The sequence below is a fragment of the Drosophila santomea genome, chromosome 2L (assembly GCF_016746245.2).
Source record: "Drosophila santomea strain STO CAGO 1482 chromosome 2L, Prin_Dsan_1.1, whole genome shotgun sequence".
NCBI classification, from domain to species: Eukaryota; Metazoa; Arthropoda; class Insecta; order Diptera; family Drosophilidae; genus Drosophila; species Drosophila santomea.
Genome location: NC_053016.2, coordinates 4,396,977 through 4,417,426, shown reverse-complemented (window position 1 = coordinate 4,417,426; position 20,450 = coordinate 4,396,977). Strand labels below are relative to the sequence as shown.

General features: G+C 43.7%; 2 protein-coding genes across 3 annotated transcripts; one reads left to right on the top strand and one right to left on the bottom strand.

Moving 5' to 3' along the window:
• The first annotated feature begins 8 nt into the window (after positions 1 to 8).
• Positions 9 to 2,013, top strand: LOC120444105 (zinc finger protein 79). Its single transcript, XM_039623633.1, has 2 exons — positions 9 to 146; positions 200 to 2,013. Exons 1-2 carry the CDS (start codon positions 139 to 141, stop codon positions 1,944 to 1,946), a joined length of 1,755 nt encoding a protein of 584 aa, XP_039479567.1. The 5' UTR covers positions 9 to 138; the 3' UTR covers positions 1,947 to 2,013.
• On the bottom strand, positions 2,010 to 20,450 carry LOC120444106 (TNF receptor-associated factor 4). Of its 2 annotated transcripts, XM_039623635.2 has the most exons (3): positions 20,140 to 20,450; positions 19,659 to 19,725; positions 2,010 to 3,832 (listed from the first exon to the last, which is right to left on the bottom strand). In XM_039623635.2, exons 1-3 carry the CDS (start codon positions 20,328 to 20,330, stop codon positions 2,639 to 2,641), a joined length of 1,452 nt encoding a protein of 483 aa, XP_039479569.1. In that variant the 5' UTR covers positions 20,331 to 20,450; the 3' UTR covers positions 2,010 to 2,638. The 2 variants fall into 2 exon arrangements, with proteins under 2 accessions (XP_039479569.1, XP_039479568.1); XM_039623634.1 differs by lacking the exons at positions 19,659 to 19,725; positions 20,140 to 20,450 and adding an exon at positions 10,211 to 10,756.

Below are 20,450 nucleotides of genomic sequence, written 5' to 3'. Positions count from 1 at the left end.
AAAGAAAATAAAAATAGTCTTGTATTATAAACTGTATTTTGTTGATTTCAGTGTATCTTGTTGTTTTAAATCGATAACAGCTCGATAACAGAAAACTGGAAACAGGGTGACTCGTGCATAAAAGAAAATTGTAAACAAATGACTAGGTGAGCCACAAAACATATTTCAATATACGTTTTATACAATTATCTGGTTCCAGAGCGATGGAGAACGCTTGTCAGTGTTGCAAGCTACGTCCGGGCTTGTCCGTCAAACGCGGTGGCTCGTTTACCAAAATCATTTGCCTCCAGTGCCTGCATTTGGACACATTTGGCACCAAGCACAACGCTCCAAGCTCCGAAAACTCAATTAAAGACAAGGTTCACGTAGAACACTCCATAGACAGCGAGGACGAATTGGCAGAGCAACCTGTACATCATCAGCAGATCCCAGAAGAGCACTGCGTGGTAACGGAAGAGGTTCTTGTGGAGGACGTTCTAATTAAGAAGGAGGTTATCGAGGAAAACCACAATAAAGACATGATCCTCACACAGGATTCCACAGCTGAGGAGGAGATTCTTGAGGAGCACCCCGTAATTAAGGAGGAGGTTCTTGAAGGGGAAGCCATGCAGGGAGAATACTTTATAATAACAGAATGTCTGGAAGAGCCAGCAAACGGAAGCTGTCGGGTTTGCTTGGAACAGTCCGACTATTTAACTAATATATTTGATGACGCGCAAGATTCCGGCATTCCGATTGCCACTACAATCTCTCAGTACTCAGGAATGCCAGTTGAGAAAGGCGACTCATTTTCAGAATATATTTGTGTAACTTGCCTGCGTGATATGCAAAATGCACACGACGCTCTAGAGCCTGAAGAAAATACCATCCAAATTTACCGACAACCTAAAGAAGAGATCATTGACAAAGATTCAGTAAAAATAAAGTCAGTTGATAATGAAGTTATTGGAAAGCCACCTCACAGATGCCCTCAATGTCCAAAGATATTCTTACTCGCCGCCAAACTTCAAGCTCACATTCGGACGCATAATGAAAAGCGTATCACAGAGCCTCCACGGTTAAAATGCCCCAAGTGTCCAAGCATATACTTGAAACGCGGATGTCTTGAAGCTCATATGTGGATTCACAGGCCGTATAGTGAAAGAGAATCGGAGTTGGAGCCACCGTACAGGTGCCCGCACTGTCCAAAAGTATTCCTTTACGCCAGCTTTCTTCAAATTCACATCCAGACACATGAGGATGTCTCCAAGAGACTCTCTCGGAAGACATCGCACAAGTGTGCGCAGTGTTCAGAGACATTCTCAGACGTTTCCAGTCTTAAGGATCATGTAAAGAACCACAAGGAACAAATGATGTTTAAATGTCCCCTCTGCATGATGTCTTTTCCAGAAGAATGCAATCTAAATAATCACGACTGTGCTCACACTCGCTTTAAGTGCCCCAAGTGTTCCAAGTTTTTTCAAAGTCAAGATTATCTAGATTTTCACTTCAAAAAAAGCCACACGACAAAAGGGCCGTTCAAGTGCATAAAGTGCCAGCAAACTTTTGAAAAAAGTAGCGCTCTTAAAGAACACATCAATTTGCAGGTATGCATACCATTTCGCCGAAGTAAGTCACCGGGCCAACTATTCCCTTGTCCCAAATGCCCGAAAAAATTTCGCTTTGAAGATAATTATCAAGCGCATCACGCCACGCACAAAAAATTATTGACTGCTATCGAGAAGTACAACTGTACACAGTGCGAAAAGTCCTACAAACATCAGAAACACCTAACTAAGCACATTTTGAGTCACAACCGGTGTGTCCACTGCCCGTTGTCCTTTAAGAGCACTTATCTTCTGAAGCAGCACACACGAACTCACATAAATCAATTAAGTGGAAGAGGGAAGCGCAGAAATCGAAATGTAAACTACAAAGAATACGAGGAGTCCATCGAAATTGATTAGAAACTATAGAATAAATATGCTATATAAAAACACCAAAAAACAAATAAACAAAACAGATTTGAATTTATATTTTAGTTACTTCATTTTATTGTATGTTTGACTTCTTAGCTTTTAAACATAAACCATAAACTTATTTGACTATGCTGAAAGTTGGATTCTCATGTTTATGTTCGCGTTCATGGTACTAATGACTTATGCGTTCGCTTAGGCAACTAACTAGGTGCTACAACTAAAACTAGGTTTGCGGTCGCTGCGGCTGCTCCGAATTTAACACTATTTACATGCAACTTATGGTCTAAGTGATTTTGAGCGTATGGTCTAGTTTGAAGATCTTTTGAAAGTGATCGCATCGCGCGCAATAATACAAATCTCTAAACAAAAGACTTAAGACACAAACTTAGGCGTACTTTAATGGTTGAATTGGATGAGCTCTCAATGTATTTCTATGCGTAATTATGCTTTGGTTTAATTCCAGCACTGCAAAAACCTAAACGAATCGAATATGACTATGACGCAGTGGCTCAGCGGTCGGCATTCCAAGGCCAGTTAGCGCCTGCCGGCCAACATCGCCCGAAGCTGCCGCTGAGACTGAACAGGGTAGACTACGCTAGGCTAGGGGATTTACTCATAAATTTAAATACACAGTATTTACACAAGTCGAGTAAATGTCTACGCTACTAATGGTGTGCTCCTTAGACGGCCACTATCTTGCTGGGATCCACCTTCACGCGCAGGAACACGGTATCCCCTTTGATGAAGGGACGGCTGTGCAGCAGTTCGTGGGAGATGAAGCGCGGGAAGCCGAATCCAAGCTGATCTGGTTCGTTGGACGGCCGCTGGAAGTTCTCCCAGGTGGGATCCGGCACAAAGGATTCCGCAACGCCTCCCTGGCCACTTTGGGCGCCCTGTTCGAATAGCGTGAAGGTGATGGAGTGCGAGAATGGCCACTTAAGCAGAGCATCGTACTCTCCCGGCAGGACCTTAATGTAGACGGAGACGTGCGTGTTTTCGCCAGGTCCATTGCCATTGAGGAACATCGACGCCTGTAGCTTGTATCCATACTGGGAGGTGTAGAATGGGGGTGAGACCAGCTCCAGGCCATCCTTGCCCCTCGCTTCTGCCATCTTGGCCGACCAATCGGTGATCTTCCACAACAGAGTGCCTGTGTAGTTGATGGACAGCTTGGACACCGCCGACTTAAGCATCTGGATCTGTTGACCCTGCCGTGAGCTGAGGGCCACCATCAGAGAAAGATGGACGGCGGCGTTGCTCTCCAGATGGGCCTCCAGCATCTGGCGGGGGCCCTTGAAGCGGCATCCCGCCTCCTTGAAGCTGCAGGACACGGCCAGCGACTGGCATTCATCACGCAGATGAGCCTCCAGCTCACCCCGGGGAATCGGACCAGCATCGCATCTTTGGGGGCAGGCCAACGGAGCTCGTGGGCACTGGGCCGCATGCAGGGGCAGTGTGTCTGCCGAAAACTCCCGCTGGCAGTGGGCACAGCGACGAAGTCGCTTGGCGCAGTCCTTGGACTTGTGAAGGGTCATCCTGCCGCGCAGGATCCGCTGACCGCACTTTGCCTCGCAGTAAACCGGCTCCTGGCCGCAGCTACCGTTGTGCTCCTCCAAACCAGCTCCGGAGAATTCACTCTGGCAGAACTCGCAGCGGGTACGCCTCATCGTGCAGGTGTACTGAAGGTGATCGGTCATCATGATCCGTGGAATCTGGGCTCCGCACTTGTTGGGACACTGGGTGGCATCGTGTTTACAGGCGTTGAGATGTCCCTTCAGCTTTCGCAGTTCATCGGACCACTTGCAGCCCTGCTTGTGATGAATACAGAACACCAGCGAGCCCATGATGTGTTTCGGATCGGGACCGGGATAGATCTGCAAATAAGAGATAAAGGAATTTTATGTAAGTAACGATCGATGACAAATGCAGCATAACAAATATAAATAGAAATGTACAAAATGATGAACTACGCAGTATTGATAGAACTCTTTGGTGTGAAAAAAGGTTTTCACAAACCCATGAGGGTGAGCTGACTTTACAAGTGCGGAAGTTGAACTGCAACTAATGAGGTCCCTGAGAACCCCCTTCCTTAAAAATGGTTTTCCAGATTTACTTTCCCAAGCTGATAGACAGGAGATGGCACCTCTTATCTTCCGATCCCCCTGACCTGTTGTTTATCCAGTGCATCGCAGATATTGATTTTCCAGCTACCTGCCCGCCACCTTTTCGCCGCACATTTTCCCTTGAGGGGTTTTCACACATGACTGCTCATGTTCCTAGGCACACCCAGACAGGCACTTCCTGTCCTACCTTCTAACGTTCTTTTTGGGCACTCTCCCAACTTCTCCAGCCATCGCTTGACTGCCTTTGCCCATATACTCGTACTTCGAGTTTTTTTTTTTTTTTTTGAAGAACTGCACCCGCTTCTGGTTCTGCTCCCCAGTTTTTGCTTATGCACTTCAGTCGTATGCTTTTAATTGCTGGGGACGGCGAGAGGAGTGCGACTTCACATCCGGTAGATTAAAATAATAAATTGCGCCGTTGTGCGAAAATATTTACGACTGCCTGTGATGGTCTAATCTAATTAAAACGCCCCCATTTCAAATGCCCAGCCAGCCACCCACTCGTGGATATGGTAATTGTTCGATCCGTTGATATTTGACAAACCATTAAAGTGATGAGGAGACAAGTCTAAAATCGGGAAAAAGAGAGATGTTGTAGGGGAGATGTGGCTCCTAACCGAGCGTCGCGACATTTCCGGTTGACTCTTTTAATTGACCTTATCTGCAGCATGTATGCCTATATGGGGTCAGAGGGGAGATGAGGGGAAGGTCAGGGGGCTTGGAGGAGCGTGGCTTGACTTTTGATAAATGAACATGTCGCTGCATCTGGTTCTGGTCCCAGAGACAGACTCGTAGAGGCGGCATAAAAACGAAGATATAATAAGCAATTAACACATGAGCAGGGAACAGGGAGCGGGCCGAGTTCGTAATCGGACTTGGACTCGGATTCGGATTCGGATCCCATGTGCCCGGCAAATGGGCGTAGTGGAAAAATAAAATATTATTTCTATGGAATCGCCTTTTGCTGGTAATTTCATTTAACGTGAAAACGAGTTTGCTGCTCCTCTTCTCCGCTTCGCTGCCAAATGTCACTTGAAAAGTGGTGAACTGCGGTTGAACTCTCGATGGGGCCATGGACCAACCAATTGGGCAATTGGACTTGCAAGTGGAATCGAAACCACCCACAGAAGAGTTCGTTCAGGAAGTAGCCGCCACTCAATCGGAGATGCCGTAAACAAACGGGCGGTGTTTACACTAATTCCGCATCACATAGTGGATGGTTTAATGAAGAACATGCAGCAGCATCCGAGGAGATCAGAGATCAAAAGCTGGGGCCCCGTCCAACTGTTTGTCAACTGACTCCAAATGTTTACGGGGAAACCAAACAATTATGGGCCAAACGGCAGGAGAAAAAAATGAAGAAACTTTTTTTTAATGGCAATTACTTGCCGCTCTGCTAAGGTTAATTTACTCTGACTTCCACATTGGGGACCACACAATGATGGTATGGCAATGGAAGTCGTTTGCCACATTTCGGCGGATGATTATATAATTAAGCGTGGTTTGGGCAACTTTTGCTTTTTTCCGCATGCCAAAAATAAAAAAAAACGAGAAGAAAAACGCAAGGAAATCGAGAATATTGTTATTCAACTGCTCAGCGTCATTCAGTTTGATTGGTTCTTATGTAAAGCCGCAGACAAAACCAATTGAAATTCCGATTCAGACACGAAAGCGTGGCCAAATTTCAGGCTTCGGTAATTAAAAAATAACATAAAACCGAATGAATAAGACGGACAGACAACGCAACTCCAAATCAAATCAAAATCAATGTTCAAACCAATGAAAGTGGAAACAGCAAACAGAAATGTGAGCGAACAACGCATTATTTATGAGCAACAGCAGTTGGCGCATTTTGTTTTATTTTTATGGGACGCAACCTGGAGCCTCCTGGAGTGGCAACTTGCCCACTCCACTTGGAAGCACTTCCATGGCTTCATGGTGCATCGGGCAGCGGCATATCATAAAAATGAAGTTAGGAATAGAGGCAGGAAGACAAATTTATAATTTTAGACATCGAATTCGATTCGATTCCCCGTACTACTCGCATACATGTGCCTCCTACTTGGAATTGCCCCAACCTTAAAGTTCAAGGCGCTCATAGACGAAGAAGTTTGTTTTATTTGATTTTATGGCTCTGCCTGGCTTCAATCAGACAACATCCCATTGTTTATGCTTCTGTTGAAAGTTTGGGGCGGCCAAAACTTTGGGTACGGCCATGTTTCTGGAAGATCTGTTCCTCTTGGGGCTTTATTAATAGACAAATTGATTGGGAGGCACTTTAATCTGAAGGGTTGCAGTCCGTTGGGATACATTGATTTGTTTGCCTGATTATCCAAATGAGTTTGGAAGCTATGCGGGATCTGGTGGAGTCTATTTAAGCATCGCCCCTCTAAATAATAATATAATTGAGTCCAGGAAAAATATTATTACATGTTCCCACATAAACACAATGGACTTAGCAGGTTGATTAGATGGAAATCGACTTGATTATTTCATATTTTTGATAGGCAAATGCCAAACAAAACATCTGAATGCAGGCATTATGATCTCAGAGTGTTCTATTATTCTTCTGGAGCACGATTTCCCGACCTGCTAACCAAAAGATCATCAAATTCTGGGGCAGGGGGACTTAGCACCTTCCATTATTGGTAAACCATTCCCCGCTGCGAGAACTTCCGTTTGTTCAGTTAACACAAAATATTCCCAACCAAAATATGTTGACGTTCATTTGTGTAACGCACAAAAGGCAGAGACATGGAGGGGGGATGGGGGGAACTTGGCATGGGTCTGCTGCACAAATATCCCCCTGAAAAAACGCCCCTGGCATGCTTTTTATTTGGTACGTGAGCATTGGCATTAGCTTTTTATATTTCGAGACGCGGCGGTCTGTGTTTGCCCAAGAAATTCTCAGCATTCATATGGGGCCACAGTATCAACATTATAAGCTCTATGAAAACTGTGCTAAATGCTTCTGATATTTACCCGCAGCTGGAACACTAATTAGATCGCTTTTTTTTCTTCGGGGAGGTGTTTGCCTAAGGCCAAAACTTCCCACAGTCACAGATGTTGCCAAAGTTATGTCTACACACGGGTGACCTAATAAAGTGCATCGATGCCGGATTTAAAAGTGCATCGCTGGCGAATTTGGGTGCCCAACAAGCTGGCCATAAAGGAAACCAATGAAACAGCTGATGTGCACTTTTGTCAATTTCAAAAATACTCCACCAGTGTGTAATTTCAGCAATAGCCAGCGAAGCCAGCGGCAACAATGGATGGATGGTGGATGTGAGCTGAGCTCAGACAGCTGCAAAATACAAAACCCAAAACAAGGCAGGGAGAGGAAAAAAATGAAAACAAAACATGGCCAAAGCCAGAAACTGGTTTCACCTGAGAAAATGAGCGGACAAAGCGAAGCAGAGCAGCTGATTTCTAAACAGGTAAAAACACCATGTTGCTGCTGCTGCTGCTGTTGTCGTTGCTTTGTTGCTGCTCCCTCTGCACCTGCAATATCGCAATATGCCAATATCACAATATATCCATGTTAAATGCTGCCTTTTGCCACTCTTAATCACGGTGATGAATTTGCATGCGTTGGCCCCAAGAAATGGATAAATTATGACTTGAAACCATGATCCCCGGTGATCAGATGTTCTAGTTTCTGCCACTATTTATTACCAAACCGACTTGGTTGCCAAACCTCGACGCAGGTGAACTTTGTTGCAGCTGCTGCCACATTTTGTGGCTCTTTTTTTCGTGCGGGTCTGACCTTTATGTTGGTCTGGTTGGCAGCTGTTTGTCTGGAAAAGCGACAGGAAATGCAGTTGTTTTTGTTTTTTTTTTTGGGGTCGTCAGACTTTGGGCCAAATTCTTGCTGGCATTAGCAAAAATACGTCGCATTGACAAGGTCCCCAAAAGCAAAACGGCGAATGGGAGAAATCCGTTGAGTCAGCCATAGTCGCGGTGCGAAATGTGTCATTACCAGCAATATGTTAATTGATTGCTAATCGAAAGCGAACTGTTTGTGAAAATATACGTTCAGCACGTTCTTCAGAGAGCAACCAAATATATGGTCTCCTATTTCAACTTGATAATAACTTGTTATTGACAATATGGGCCTTGACAAATTGAATCAAATATCTACTAGTTCCCCATTATCGAAACTCCTTTATAATTTAATGACCCCCAATTACCAAAGCAGATACCATAAACCTAGAGTTCCTGTCACACTAATCTGTTGACCATATGCTAATCGGGCATTCCGTGTGGGAAATGCAATTCTGGATTGGTGGGAACCATTCTCGCAGACGGAAGCGCCATTCCGCCACTTAACGGGTTGCACCATAATTGCAAGATTCCAGGAATGCCAGTCCAGGAGGAGGCAACAAAAAACAGGGCAGACGCCCCCGTCGGCAGTTGGTAACTGGAACTGGTTAACTGGTTTACCTTTGGCCAAGGATGTTTGTACTTTGCACCGCAGCAGCTCAGCTCAGCTAAGCAGCAGTTGAAAAGCGGCTGGGCAACTTTTCCGATCGATTCGCTGGTCTAAGACCAAAACCAAAACAAGAAACTCGTTTTCTGAATTGTTTCTGTGGGCAAAAATGCGAACCTGCCTTACATAAGCCCAGGTCCACCTGGGCTTCCTTCGCCTAACGGTTGCATTGCACTCCCGTATCTTGAGTGCTCTTCAACTTTGGCATTTGCCGCGGATGCGTCGGCGGCGCCTCTGCGGTCGCCACTGGTCACGATTTTCCATTTCCCGGCCGCCGATGAAAACTGTGGCATGCTCGTGGCGTCGTCTTACTTGATTTTCATTATTTATGTTTTTTTTTTTTTTAGTTTTTTTTTTAAGCCAAGCAGCGCCACTTGGTCGTGCCGCGTGGGTGTGGCTCGCAGTGGGTCTGGGTCTGCAAATGAATGCAGCTCTCGTCTGCGGAATCCACTGACCGGGGAGAGAATGTCAGAAGCGGATTGCGAAAAAATGCCAGCGAAATCGAAGTACAGGAATTCTGATTACTCTGCAGACTCGAATCCGCATTGAAATGGGCTTAGGCGGTGGGAAAATGTGACTAGAGAGGCACAAAAAGTTGATTGAGTTTTAGCTATACACCTGCTGGTAAGTCATGCTATAAACTATAAACTAACAGTTTACTTTTCTAACTTTCAAATAATTTCTAGGTAAATTATATTTTTCCGCAAACTGCAGCTTGTTTATGCCTCGAAATAAACCCTAGTTCCCCATTCGATCCGGCTCTTCTTTCCATTTCTAGAAATCGGTCCACGTTGTGCCCATATGTTGTCGCCCAAGATGGGACTGTCGGTATCCCTAAAACGAAAAAATTCCCATCGCATCCTCAGTTTCGAGCGCGTCTACATCCTGTTTGCTTGTCGGATTTTTATTTCAATCTCTTTCGGAATTTTTTTTTAGTTCCATTTTCCTGCCATGTGTGTTAAGGCCGGGCAATCTGTCGCCCAGCTTTGGCAAATTGCTCTCAACTTGGCCGTCAAACGGTGGGGGCTTAATTGCCACCGATTCGGTGCGGGAAACCCATACATATATTTGTATATTTGATAGTTGTTAGCCCGCTTATCGGGTGTGGAAATCCGCTATCAGTGGCCGTCCCCACGCTCCAGATGGGCCTATTTGCTTTACGAAACTGATTGATTGATAATGATAAGTGCTGGCTAAGCCCTACTATCTGGCCGCTGGTCTAGGGCCCCATTCAATTGGGTCAATGAGCTTTATCGGGGAATGGCATGGAATGCACTCGTGTCGGGTGCTCGGCTTTTATGGTTGTGGCAATTATATGCGGGCTTTAGTTGTTAAATGTTTGCACAGCTGGCTCGCCAAAAACAGGAAGTCCCGTCCCCGGGGGTACGGATGTGATCCCAGTTTTAAATGCCTATCTACGCACATCTGAGTATGATGAATAAATTTAACTGAGTTTCTCGAAATAATACAGTAAAAACTTGTGTCCTATGACTAATTGTATTTTATAAAACGCAATACGCCAAAGATATGAAACTTGCAGAGTCAGCAAGTATTGTACTCTGCAAGCTGAAAAGATCACAGCTCTGGTGCATTGCCCCCGATAATTCTAGGGAGCACTGACTACATCTTGGTGAACTTACAATCTGTTCCAGTTCCGTGATGGGCATGTTGTTGTTGTTGTTGCCAGGAGTGGGTGAACTGTGTGAGGACGAGTGCGATGAGGACACCGTCGACGAGGAGGAGCGCGATGTGGCGCAGTTTCCACTGCCGTTGGTCGTCTTGTTCCGTGGCGGAGTGGGTGGCGGTACGGGACTGGCCAAAGTGGAGCAGTCCTTGGAGTTGCGATTGGGCGAGAGACGCGAGGGAAAGCTCAGCGTCTTTGTCCACTGGGCCAAACTTCGAACCATATTGTTAGTGTTTTGTGTTGTTTATTTGCTTGTCGTGAAACTAATCCAAAAGTGTTTCAATTGGCAAGTTTTTTGGGGGTCTTTGATTGCTTTGTCTGGGCAATTGCACTTAGTTTATAGGCACATCACTCAGAAAATATCTTTGGCTATTTCAAAACTTGGCGAAATTCACACGGCGCACGCGCATCGTTTGTCTTGTGTTTGCCGTTCGGACTCAGTTTCAGATACAGATGCGAACTTCACGAATACGAACCGCTTGCGTCGACTTCTCGAAAGCAATTGAAGTGACGCAGAAACGGCAGAAACGTCCAAGCCGCTCTGAAACTCCCGCTCTCTCACGCACACTAGCGCACTGCCGCTCTCACGGATGTGGCGTAGGGGTAGTGCAAGTGAGATGGCAAGCGCCTATCTGCTCTGGCAATGCACTTTAGAGCGAGATGGCGAGTGCTTTCGTGTCTGTGTCTGTGAGCAAGAGTGCACAGTGGGCATTTGCTGAATTTTCTTGTTCAAAACTCGAGCTAGCAGATATGAGGATTATTCTGTACCATTGTATACTTAAGATAATATTCTTATAAACCTATACATACCATTAAATTTATCAAATATGCAGCTAGTTGAAGCTGTCTAATGAATCCCACATGGCGTATAAGTAATATCCTTGATGTTACATTAATTTAAAGCTTGTTTGTTCAGCTTATGTTCGATAAGATTAATTTTGAAAATTACAGCATTACAGTTTAGAGTTGTAAAATTACCAGATGTTGGCAAGCTATATTCATATCTCACCACTGTGCGGTGGTTGAAAAGTGCCAAAAAGTGGTTGATTCGGTGAAATACTGAAACACTCTTCAAAACTGCATTTGCCCTATTTACAAAAGGATCATTAAGCGATCGCAAGCTGTGGTACTAATTTTTTCCTTGTACATATACATATGTACATATGTATGTGTTTCTTGTGGTACCCAGAATCTTTTGTATTAAAAAAATTGTCAATTTAAAACAACTAAAAGTCAGAAGTTGTATTATTTTCCAGTTCATTCTCCCTGCTTGTGCTTGCTGTATACACCATATCCATTTTCTATGGGCCTTCCGCTCAATTTGGCAACAGGACATGCTGCGGATAATGTAATTGCTGTATTTACCCAAACGCAGCTCTAATGACACCAACAAGCCATTGCCAAGTGCAATTATCCAAAGGGCCTGAACATCTGTTGGTCAGGAGTGGACATGTGGAACAAGGGGCAAAGAGCTCGGGGAACAGAGGGGCCAGAGCAATAGGGATGTCGATTATGACCCATTCCCGACTTCCGTTGGCCGCATACCAAAGAAAACCCACGCGAAAACACACAGCCACAGGGGCCCACTCACAGATACTCACACACACGCACACAGGCAGCATAAAAACCGGCAACAACGGCCTTGCCAAGGTTGACTGAGCATGTTGCCGAAAAAAGAGCCATAAAACCAAGCGGCAGCAAGAAAAGTTGATGCCGTTGATGTGGCTGCTTCTTTTTCTGGCCAAGACGAGAGGCCAGAGCGGAGAAAGAGCCAAGAGTTGGCCAAGAGTTGGCTCTCTCTTCGCTCTGATAATGGCCAGAAAGCCATAAAGCCGCTTAGAAGCTGAGCCAGCATGAGCAATGGGAAATGAGTTCATTCAGCTTTAGTTTCCCCAGGGTAGCCAGATCTTCAGAAGATTAAAAGATCGTATTCATTTTTATTTAATTTCTTTTATTTTTAAATACTTCCTGATAGGTAGGTTAGTAGTAAATTATGTATGACTTTGAGCGAAAGGATAAAAACGAGTTTTTAACATAAGTGGAATTTTTGGTCAGTCATATAACCCATCCCTATTTCGTCCATTTATTTACCAGAAATCCTCTGTTAATTCCATTTTACCGCCAAAAATCATTCGCATCTTGTGGGCACATGTCGGCCATCACAGATGCAGATGCTCTGCATCGATCTGTGTTTTCTCTGCCTGGCCAATAAGCTGTCCTCTGGCAGCCACATGTCCTTGCTGACGGATCCTGTTGCCCGGCTTTGTTCTCAGGCCAAGGAAATGATTCGCAGTTCGATGGCGAAAGGCAGCTGCATTTGGCTGAGGTCGAACAATGCCCTCGCTTATTGACAGTTTCCCAAAGGTGTCGCACAAAAGAGGATCAGGCTCGTAGCAAAAGGATCCTCCATGCCCGATGTTTGAAAATATGTCCTTTGGTGTGTGCAGATTTCCGGACAAATGTGTCATGCAGCCAAAGGAATTTGGGTTCTATTATATCCATTTGATACATTTTTTATAAAGAAATTCTATGCTTTTTGGGCTCGCATAGATAAACATCTTTTAAGATGCATAACATCATTTTCCCTTTTTGTATGAATTGAATTTATAAATAGAAGTTGAACAGTAACACACTGTTTATAAATATAAGCAAGCCAATGTTTATCTTTCTGATTAGTTTTCTACATTGCAATGTTCTAAGCATTCATTAAAAATTTTATTACATTCTGTATATGCGTCCGGATATCTGCATTAGTCATATCAACCTTATACATGACTAATAAATATTTTAATTTGCATTTTTCAAACATCTAACAGAAAACCCACTTCCACTCTCAGACATTTTCAGTCTAAACTCCCAGTTTGATCTCCACTTAGTTACATCCGCTACTGAGCCAGCCCACAAATCAAAATAAAATTTGCCTAATTTATAGTTCAAGATCAGAGGAAAGTCAGCGATGAGGTAATATGTATATCAACCTTAATTTCAGCGCGGGATGAGGGTTTTTTACGAGGAAGGAAGGCGTGCGCCTGACCATTAATCTTGCATAAACATGGGCGTTTGTACAAGAAATCATAACAGGCAGATTAAATATTTAAAGACTCTCGCTGATAAGTCAGCTTATCAAGGAGAATGTTGGTAGTGAAAGAGTCGAGTATGTTACTACCGAAGACCCACAATCAGTCTGTCAGTCACTGAAATGGAGACCCACATCAGAGTTTTGTGGGGAATCGGAGTTTTTCATAGTTTCCCAAACTAATGGTTCATTGATTTGCATAATGGGTCGGGGCTTGGAATCCTAAATGGCCATTGGGTGTGACCCAACTTTATCTGTTCCCAGTTTCGAATGAAAACATTTTCGCTTCTTATCTAAATTCCCGAAAATTCAGTTGTTGTTCCTACTGCTGCTGATGCTCGTGCACATAACAAGGCCTTTTGTTTATAAGCAAACAGTTTTTTGTTTTACAAATCAACACCTCGGGTATCAATTACCCAGAGCGAGATGGCTGCATAGAAAAAGATGCGAATGGAACGAGATGGATCAGCATGAATCACTGGACCCGAATGGACCGCACTCTGTGTACGTTTCCCAGCCCAAGAGATCCGCTTAGACTCGCTTTATCTACAGCAATTAAAGTGTGACCGACCCTCAACAGACCCGACAAATTCAAATCTCTGCTGCACCGCTATTTATTTATGATCTTTTATGATTTCCCAACAATAAGCAGCCTGGCCAACCGCACACGCCGGGCCTTCCGTCTCTGGAAGATCCTTCAGATGCAGCACCGTTTGTATCTCCTTCTGCCGCATTAGTTGCGGATGGTTAGCAGTGCAAAAAAATTACGAAAATCACGAGGTATGCTCTCCGATGTACTCGAAATGCATTTCTGGGAAGCAGAGCTCAGGGCAGATCTTGCGATATGGTAGCGAGATTTATGGGCCAAGCCATTGTAGCACTATTAGTCAAGGCTTCTTTGAAGATACATGGTTTCTATTCAAAGAGTGCTGATCGAGTCATTTACCGCAGTTCGTAAAGTACCAAAAATATATTAACTTAAATGTATATAAAATATTTAATTATTTTAGATATTTTTCTATTATTTAATCATATTAATAATGATGAAAGGTATCCAATTCATTAAGAACTATGTTTTCAGGTAGCTGAAGCTGTATTTTTGACCCAATTAAGGCATTTATTATGCACATTTTCCAGGTCGTTTTATAGTTCCTTTCACCCATTAGCAGCTAAGTTATTTGTTGTATCTACTGATCCCTCATTAGAGTGTAAACTGGGTCTATTGGGTTACAAATGGCCCGTAAGATCTGGCAGCAGACACCTGCCACACTCCCTCGCAACTTCATTAGAACTAGCGCCTGGATTTCGTTTACTCACCGAAATGTGTAAATATTTTGGTAACCCAAGAAAGGAACTCGTGTGTTTCTGTGGCCTGGACAACGAAGTTATGCAACGGAAACAGGTGCCACCGCCACCGCGATCGATAAACGCGACACTCATTAAATGCGAACACGCTTAGTTTTTCCTCGGCAGCGCGGGAAATGGAAAACTCTGGCGGTTGCAGTGACTCAAAGAGGCCATTCACTTGTCCAAAAAAATTCTTCTGACTAATCGTGCATGACTCAGGGATCGGTTTTCATGCGACCATAGACATGGTAGTCAGCCATTACAGAATGTTACACATTCATTACCCGGCTCCAGAAAACTCAGTGAAAAACTCGGTGGAAATGCGAGCTGCTTAATCAAAGTTCAGACACGTCCACCTGCAAAGTGTGGGAAAACTCCAAGCGAATTGGTGGCGTCTGCTCTGGGTGCAATGTTTCGCATTGGAATTTTTCCTTCCTTGTGGAGCGAGGAAAAACAATTTTCACCTTGGGGTAATTTCGCCATTTCGCATCGCTCATTTTGCAACACTTTCACCCGCTGATTTGGCACGTAAATGGGCTGATAAAAGCAGCAGACAAAAAGATACAAAGCAAAGTCTTTGCTTTGTTTTTTTGTTTTCGGGGGGAAACTATTCAAAGCCCCAAAGAAACATTAATGGGTTCTGCCTACAGTGCCGGTTGACAACTTGGACCGTGTTCGTTGACCTCAATTGTGATCTGCGTATCTGTATCTTTTTTGCCAGCCGAATTCACTTTCAGTTTGGCTCTGTTTTGATTAAGTTGTGTCATGCAACGCTGATTTAATTATCATCAGTGGAGGAGACAGTGGCAACTTGGCCCAACTTCCATTGTGCCACGAACAAAAACTAATGAGGAAATGCTGTGAAAAAAACAGAGGAAAGCTACAATAGAAAGTTGTTTTATCTACCAGAAGTCAGTGGGTAATCAGCTTATGGCTGAGTTTTACAGATTTATTAAAATAAATTTGAAAGTAATGGAAAAGCATGACAACTTATTTACACAAGTAATTTGCTTTTGTGACCGAAATAATCTTTCTATAATTTCTCCAGCTGATAAATCAATCGGTTGTAAAAGACTTAGCTGTGGATCATAAATTTAATTCTATATTCTCTAGGGTTTCTGCAAACTGCACCCTTCATTCAAGGACCACCTGCAGTTCGGAGGCCACACAGGATTTGCCCGAAATGTGTGCAAAACATGTTCGTGTCCCAGGACTTTCCATTCCCAAACCTGCTGGGCGAAGATAAAGTCAAGTGCTTCCACCAAGACAATCTAATTCCGGCTAAAAAGCTGCTGCTAATGGCCTAGAGATTCGGGGCTTAGAAAAATCCCAGAAACAAAAATAGGAATGTATTTTCTCAGTTCATTCACCAGTTCGCGGGCTGAGATTTCTGAGATTCAGGTAGATTCCGTGGATTCGTATTCGTATCTCTCATTTTGTGTCTTCTTTATTTCCGCTGTATACGATTATGATAAAAAAAAGTGACTTACAGATGCGCCAACATTTTGTGAATGAATCTCCGTTCGCATGTGCATTTTCGCATATAAATTTCAGCAATAAAATGTATACAAATAATCAGCTTGCGGCTGGTTGGTGGTGTGGGTTGGCATCGAAAAATTATTTAAATGCCGCACATTTCCCGCCGCTCGAAAAAAAGCGTGGGATCTCAGCCGCACGGCCTTTTCATTTCGTTAATTGTTCGCAGCTGAGATACGGATTTCTGGCCCACCGTAAAATGGTAAAATTGTCTCAAATGGCTGCGAGTGCGTGCTGTCACTCGGACCAGCAATTTTATTGACAATTGTGCCTTGTCCTAGTCGCTTCACTCCAAAAAAAAAAAAAAAAACAGAACGGAGAGTTCAAAATTATAAGCTTCTCGTGATCGGCATGCTAATGAGGAGGCCTATAAAACATAAAAACGCATAAAGCAAAGGCAAACAAAATGAATTCACAGGCCCCACGAAGACGAAAAATCCCAAACCCAAACCCATCCCGATCCCCATGTCACGTTGTTTGCGTTGTGAATTTGCGGCTCTCGAGAAATGGTATATGCATAGGTATAGATACTCGTACATATATAATATATGTATGTGGAAAAACAAGCAGGCAGCGGACAAAGCTGCTTATTATTGTCAAAATATTTTCAGCTAGAGGAGCTCACGTTTTAATTTTTTTATAATGTCACTAATTTATTGTACGTGCTGCACTACAAAGCACACGGACACACGACGATCCATCCCCATCCCCATCCCCACTGCTTGGCGACCCACTTAGGTGTCTTTAATAATAACATGGTCAGATCAGCGGAGGATCGGGGTGATGGCCCGGGCATATCGTGGCTGTTTGCATTTCAATGAGGTCGGGGGGGCGGATCTCCTCAAGAAAGCCCTTAGAAACCCCCAGTAGATAGAGGGGGTAGTGGAAGGCACATGACCCAAGTCCAGGCAGACATCGCATGTTTGACTTGTGATATCTCTTCAATTGGAAACCTCTTCAGTTGTTGAAGGTGACATTTATTTGGTCTAGCCAAGTGGGAAATCAGTTGGGGGAAAAGGGTGGGAAATCCGTGGGATCATGTCGGAAAACTTTAAAGAACATTTAAACAGTTATTGATTAAAAGGGTTAGGGAGGTGGGAAAAATCTGTAATCTCAGAATATTATTAGGACTACGAGTATGAAATTCTTAACTAACACACTACACTTACACTTTTAAAACTATATTTAATTGAAATAGAATGGTTTAAAATATTCCCTTTCTTAGCCATAAATCAAACAATTAAGCACTGAAATATAAAACATGTCAGGACAGTTCATCACCCCCTTTTGAGCACTTGAAGAGGAATGCAAAGTAGTGTAATTTATGGCACCCATTCGACGGCAAACAGAGCAACTGATTAGAGGCTATCAATCCGGCCAGAGTCCGTCGGATACAGAAGTCGAATGCACTGAGTCTTGTCAAATATTTGAGGGCACCAAATCAGTCCCATTCCAACTCCCATTCCGATCCAGATCCAAAGACGATGAACCGCAACGGAGCAAAAGGCCATAAAACATAAAACTTTGGAGCGAACAAAAATATTTGATTTGTGATTAGGGCACTGCAATAAAAGGCAAATGTTTGACTAGAGTGCACTCACTTGCACTTTCCACAGATTAGCCGCAGAGGTTTCACAGTGCAACTTGGTCTGAGTTGGGGTTCAATAACTACAAACTATCAGTGGCCCCAGCTAAATGCAACATGAGACCGGCTGTCAATGATGATGATTATGATGCCATTGCCCATTAGAGATCGCCGTCTGCCTGCCACACGCTCAACTTGAGCTGCGATCGCCTCCATCTTCATCTGCATCTGCATTTGTATCTGCATCTGAACTGCGTCTCAGATTCCAGCTCCGCCTGGCTTTGTGGTTTCCAAGTTTCAGATGAAATCGAATAAAAGCTGCAGCTCTAAAATCATCATATGAAACGCATTTGAGCGCGGTAATTTGCAATTTTATGCGTTTTACACGCGTTGCCTCACTCTATTCAAATATGTATCTATGGCAGGCGTATCTGCCAGATACATTTTCAAGCAGCAGAACCTCGAGCTTGTGGTCATTTCGTATCGAATAACTTGTGGAGAATACCTTCTTGCCCGACACTTTGATTGTGTAATGTGAAGTTTAGAAACACAGGTCTAATAAAGTGGGTGTATTTATTCTTAAAGAGTTAAGAACGGTAAGAGATAGACCATGGAAATCCTACTTAAAGGAATTATTCAAAGAACATAGTTTTTACATTCGAAATTACGAACTTTTTTCCTTAACTCCTTTTTAATTATCGACTGGATTACAGGAAAAACTAGTTATCTCAGCTAAGATCCTTCTTTAGTGTTCAGATCAGAAGATTTTTGGCTTGGCTATAAAGATACACTCTAACCGGATACTGTCAACAATCCTTGCAGGATGCCGGCGACTAAACTGGCTTATCACCTTGCCGCCATCATTGAAGTGCAGGGAAATTACTTTCAATTATTCGACTGGCTATCGCAAGGACCCGCTTACGACCCAGGCAGATGTTTTCGATCCTCCTGGCAGAGGCGTCAGGCAGCCGAACAGAAAACCTGTATGGAATGCAGCTCCATCAAGCATCGACCTGATCTTCCTTGGGCTAACGAACTGAGGCGCAGAGCGATGAGCGCGCCAAATCGAGGACGACGCCTGTAATAACATGAAAAGGACACCCAGACGCATAAATATATCTGTATCTACCAAAACGACGACGATCCCTTTTGTGAACGACAGATGTTTTCGCTTGGCATTCCGAAGCAGGTCAATGCCTGCCGTCTTTAAGGATTCGACTCGATGCGTTGGTCCTGGCTCACAGCTTCTTAGCAAATAGGAAAGGTATCTCGAAGATACAACGATGCCGGGCGGCAGCTGTCACACTTGAGCGCGGCCTGTTTATAAATCGATCTACTGCTCCTGGACGAGAACCCCATGCCATCTCGAAAGTATCTCGGATTACACACCGCGCACTTATAGATACATATACACAGTAGGCTGTGGACGACGCGCTCCCCTAAAATGTTTATATATATTATTTTCCTTTGATGGGCTTGCTAAAAGATTTTATTATGAAAAGTAAATCAACTCGGAACGCCTGGAAATACGAGAGTTTTTCCGAGGGGTAACGGAAACTTTGCAGGAATTCTCTCCCCTTTCACGAAAAAAATTACGTCTTGGCATTTTGTTTGATTAATTAGTCGCATTGGAATGGGCATTCAACAAAATAGTTTTATGGCAGGTAAAAGCGATCAGTTTTCCATGTCTGGGGTTGATTTGAATTCCCTAATTTTTGCCGCTTCCCAATTGAATTCCCAGATATTTCACGCGCAGCACTTCATTAATAATTTCCCGATCTACATTTGTAATTATAATCGTTTCTCATCGCAGTGGCTTATCGAAGGATGATCTTTTATTCATATGTATATTTGTCTTACCTCCTCGTAGGTATTTTCCCTGGAACTGGACTGAGTGCTGCTGGCAATCGAACGCCGAAACATTTCGCTGTGGATACAAGACAATTAACCAGTGAGACATTTTCCGCATTTATAATTTGGTGTAACAAATGGTATGGTAATTATCTTATTGTTATCTTATTCCTTGTCGCAAAGGGTGGAACAGTTGATATTGTTGATTAAAGGATACAACGAATGTGAATTTAAAATATTTTATTTTGTGGCTAAAACGAATTAAACAATCCGTTCTGCCATAATTTACACTGACAAATTCCATTTATTAGCAGACACACAATTAGCCAAACTCTATAGATGGAACCCAACACACAGTGGTACCCAAGCCCCTCGAAGACCCACGCAATGGTATAATTTATTAACACTACAATCGGAGGGAGCTTTTCGGAACTCAGACCCAAAAAACTAGTTCGAGTATCAAAAACCAAGAGCTGCTAAAGTGTCATACCTTAGTCGCTGGCAAGTGGTGGGCGTGTTGACAGTGAGATTGGTCCTTGAGTCGCTCAGATGGGCGATGGAGTTGCTCAATGTGTGGTTGATGTTGATGTTGCTGTTGCTGTTGGTGTTGCTGGATTTGCCATTGTTGAGCTTGGTCGTGTGACCAGTGGCAGGCTTCACTGTGGCCGGCGGGGCGGGCATCTTGAGACGACTTCGATCTGGCCAAATATGGGTTCGCTCATTAACCAACAAAGCTTCAGCAATGCCGATTGTTAGTGTTATTTAAACTTGTCATTTATTTTCTGTTTGTTTGCCTGAACG

Bases quoted from the DNA above. Each gene is read 5' to 3' on its own strand.
- LOC120444106 (XM_039623634.1), bottom strand. From the start codon at position 10,477: ATGGTTCGAAGTTTGGCCCAGTGGACAAAGACGCTGAGCTTTCCCTCG. The intron at 3,833-10,210 runs GTAAGTTCACCA...TCTTATTTGCAG, and splicing joins TCACGGAACTGGAACAGATT to ATCTATCCCGGTCCCGATCC.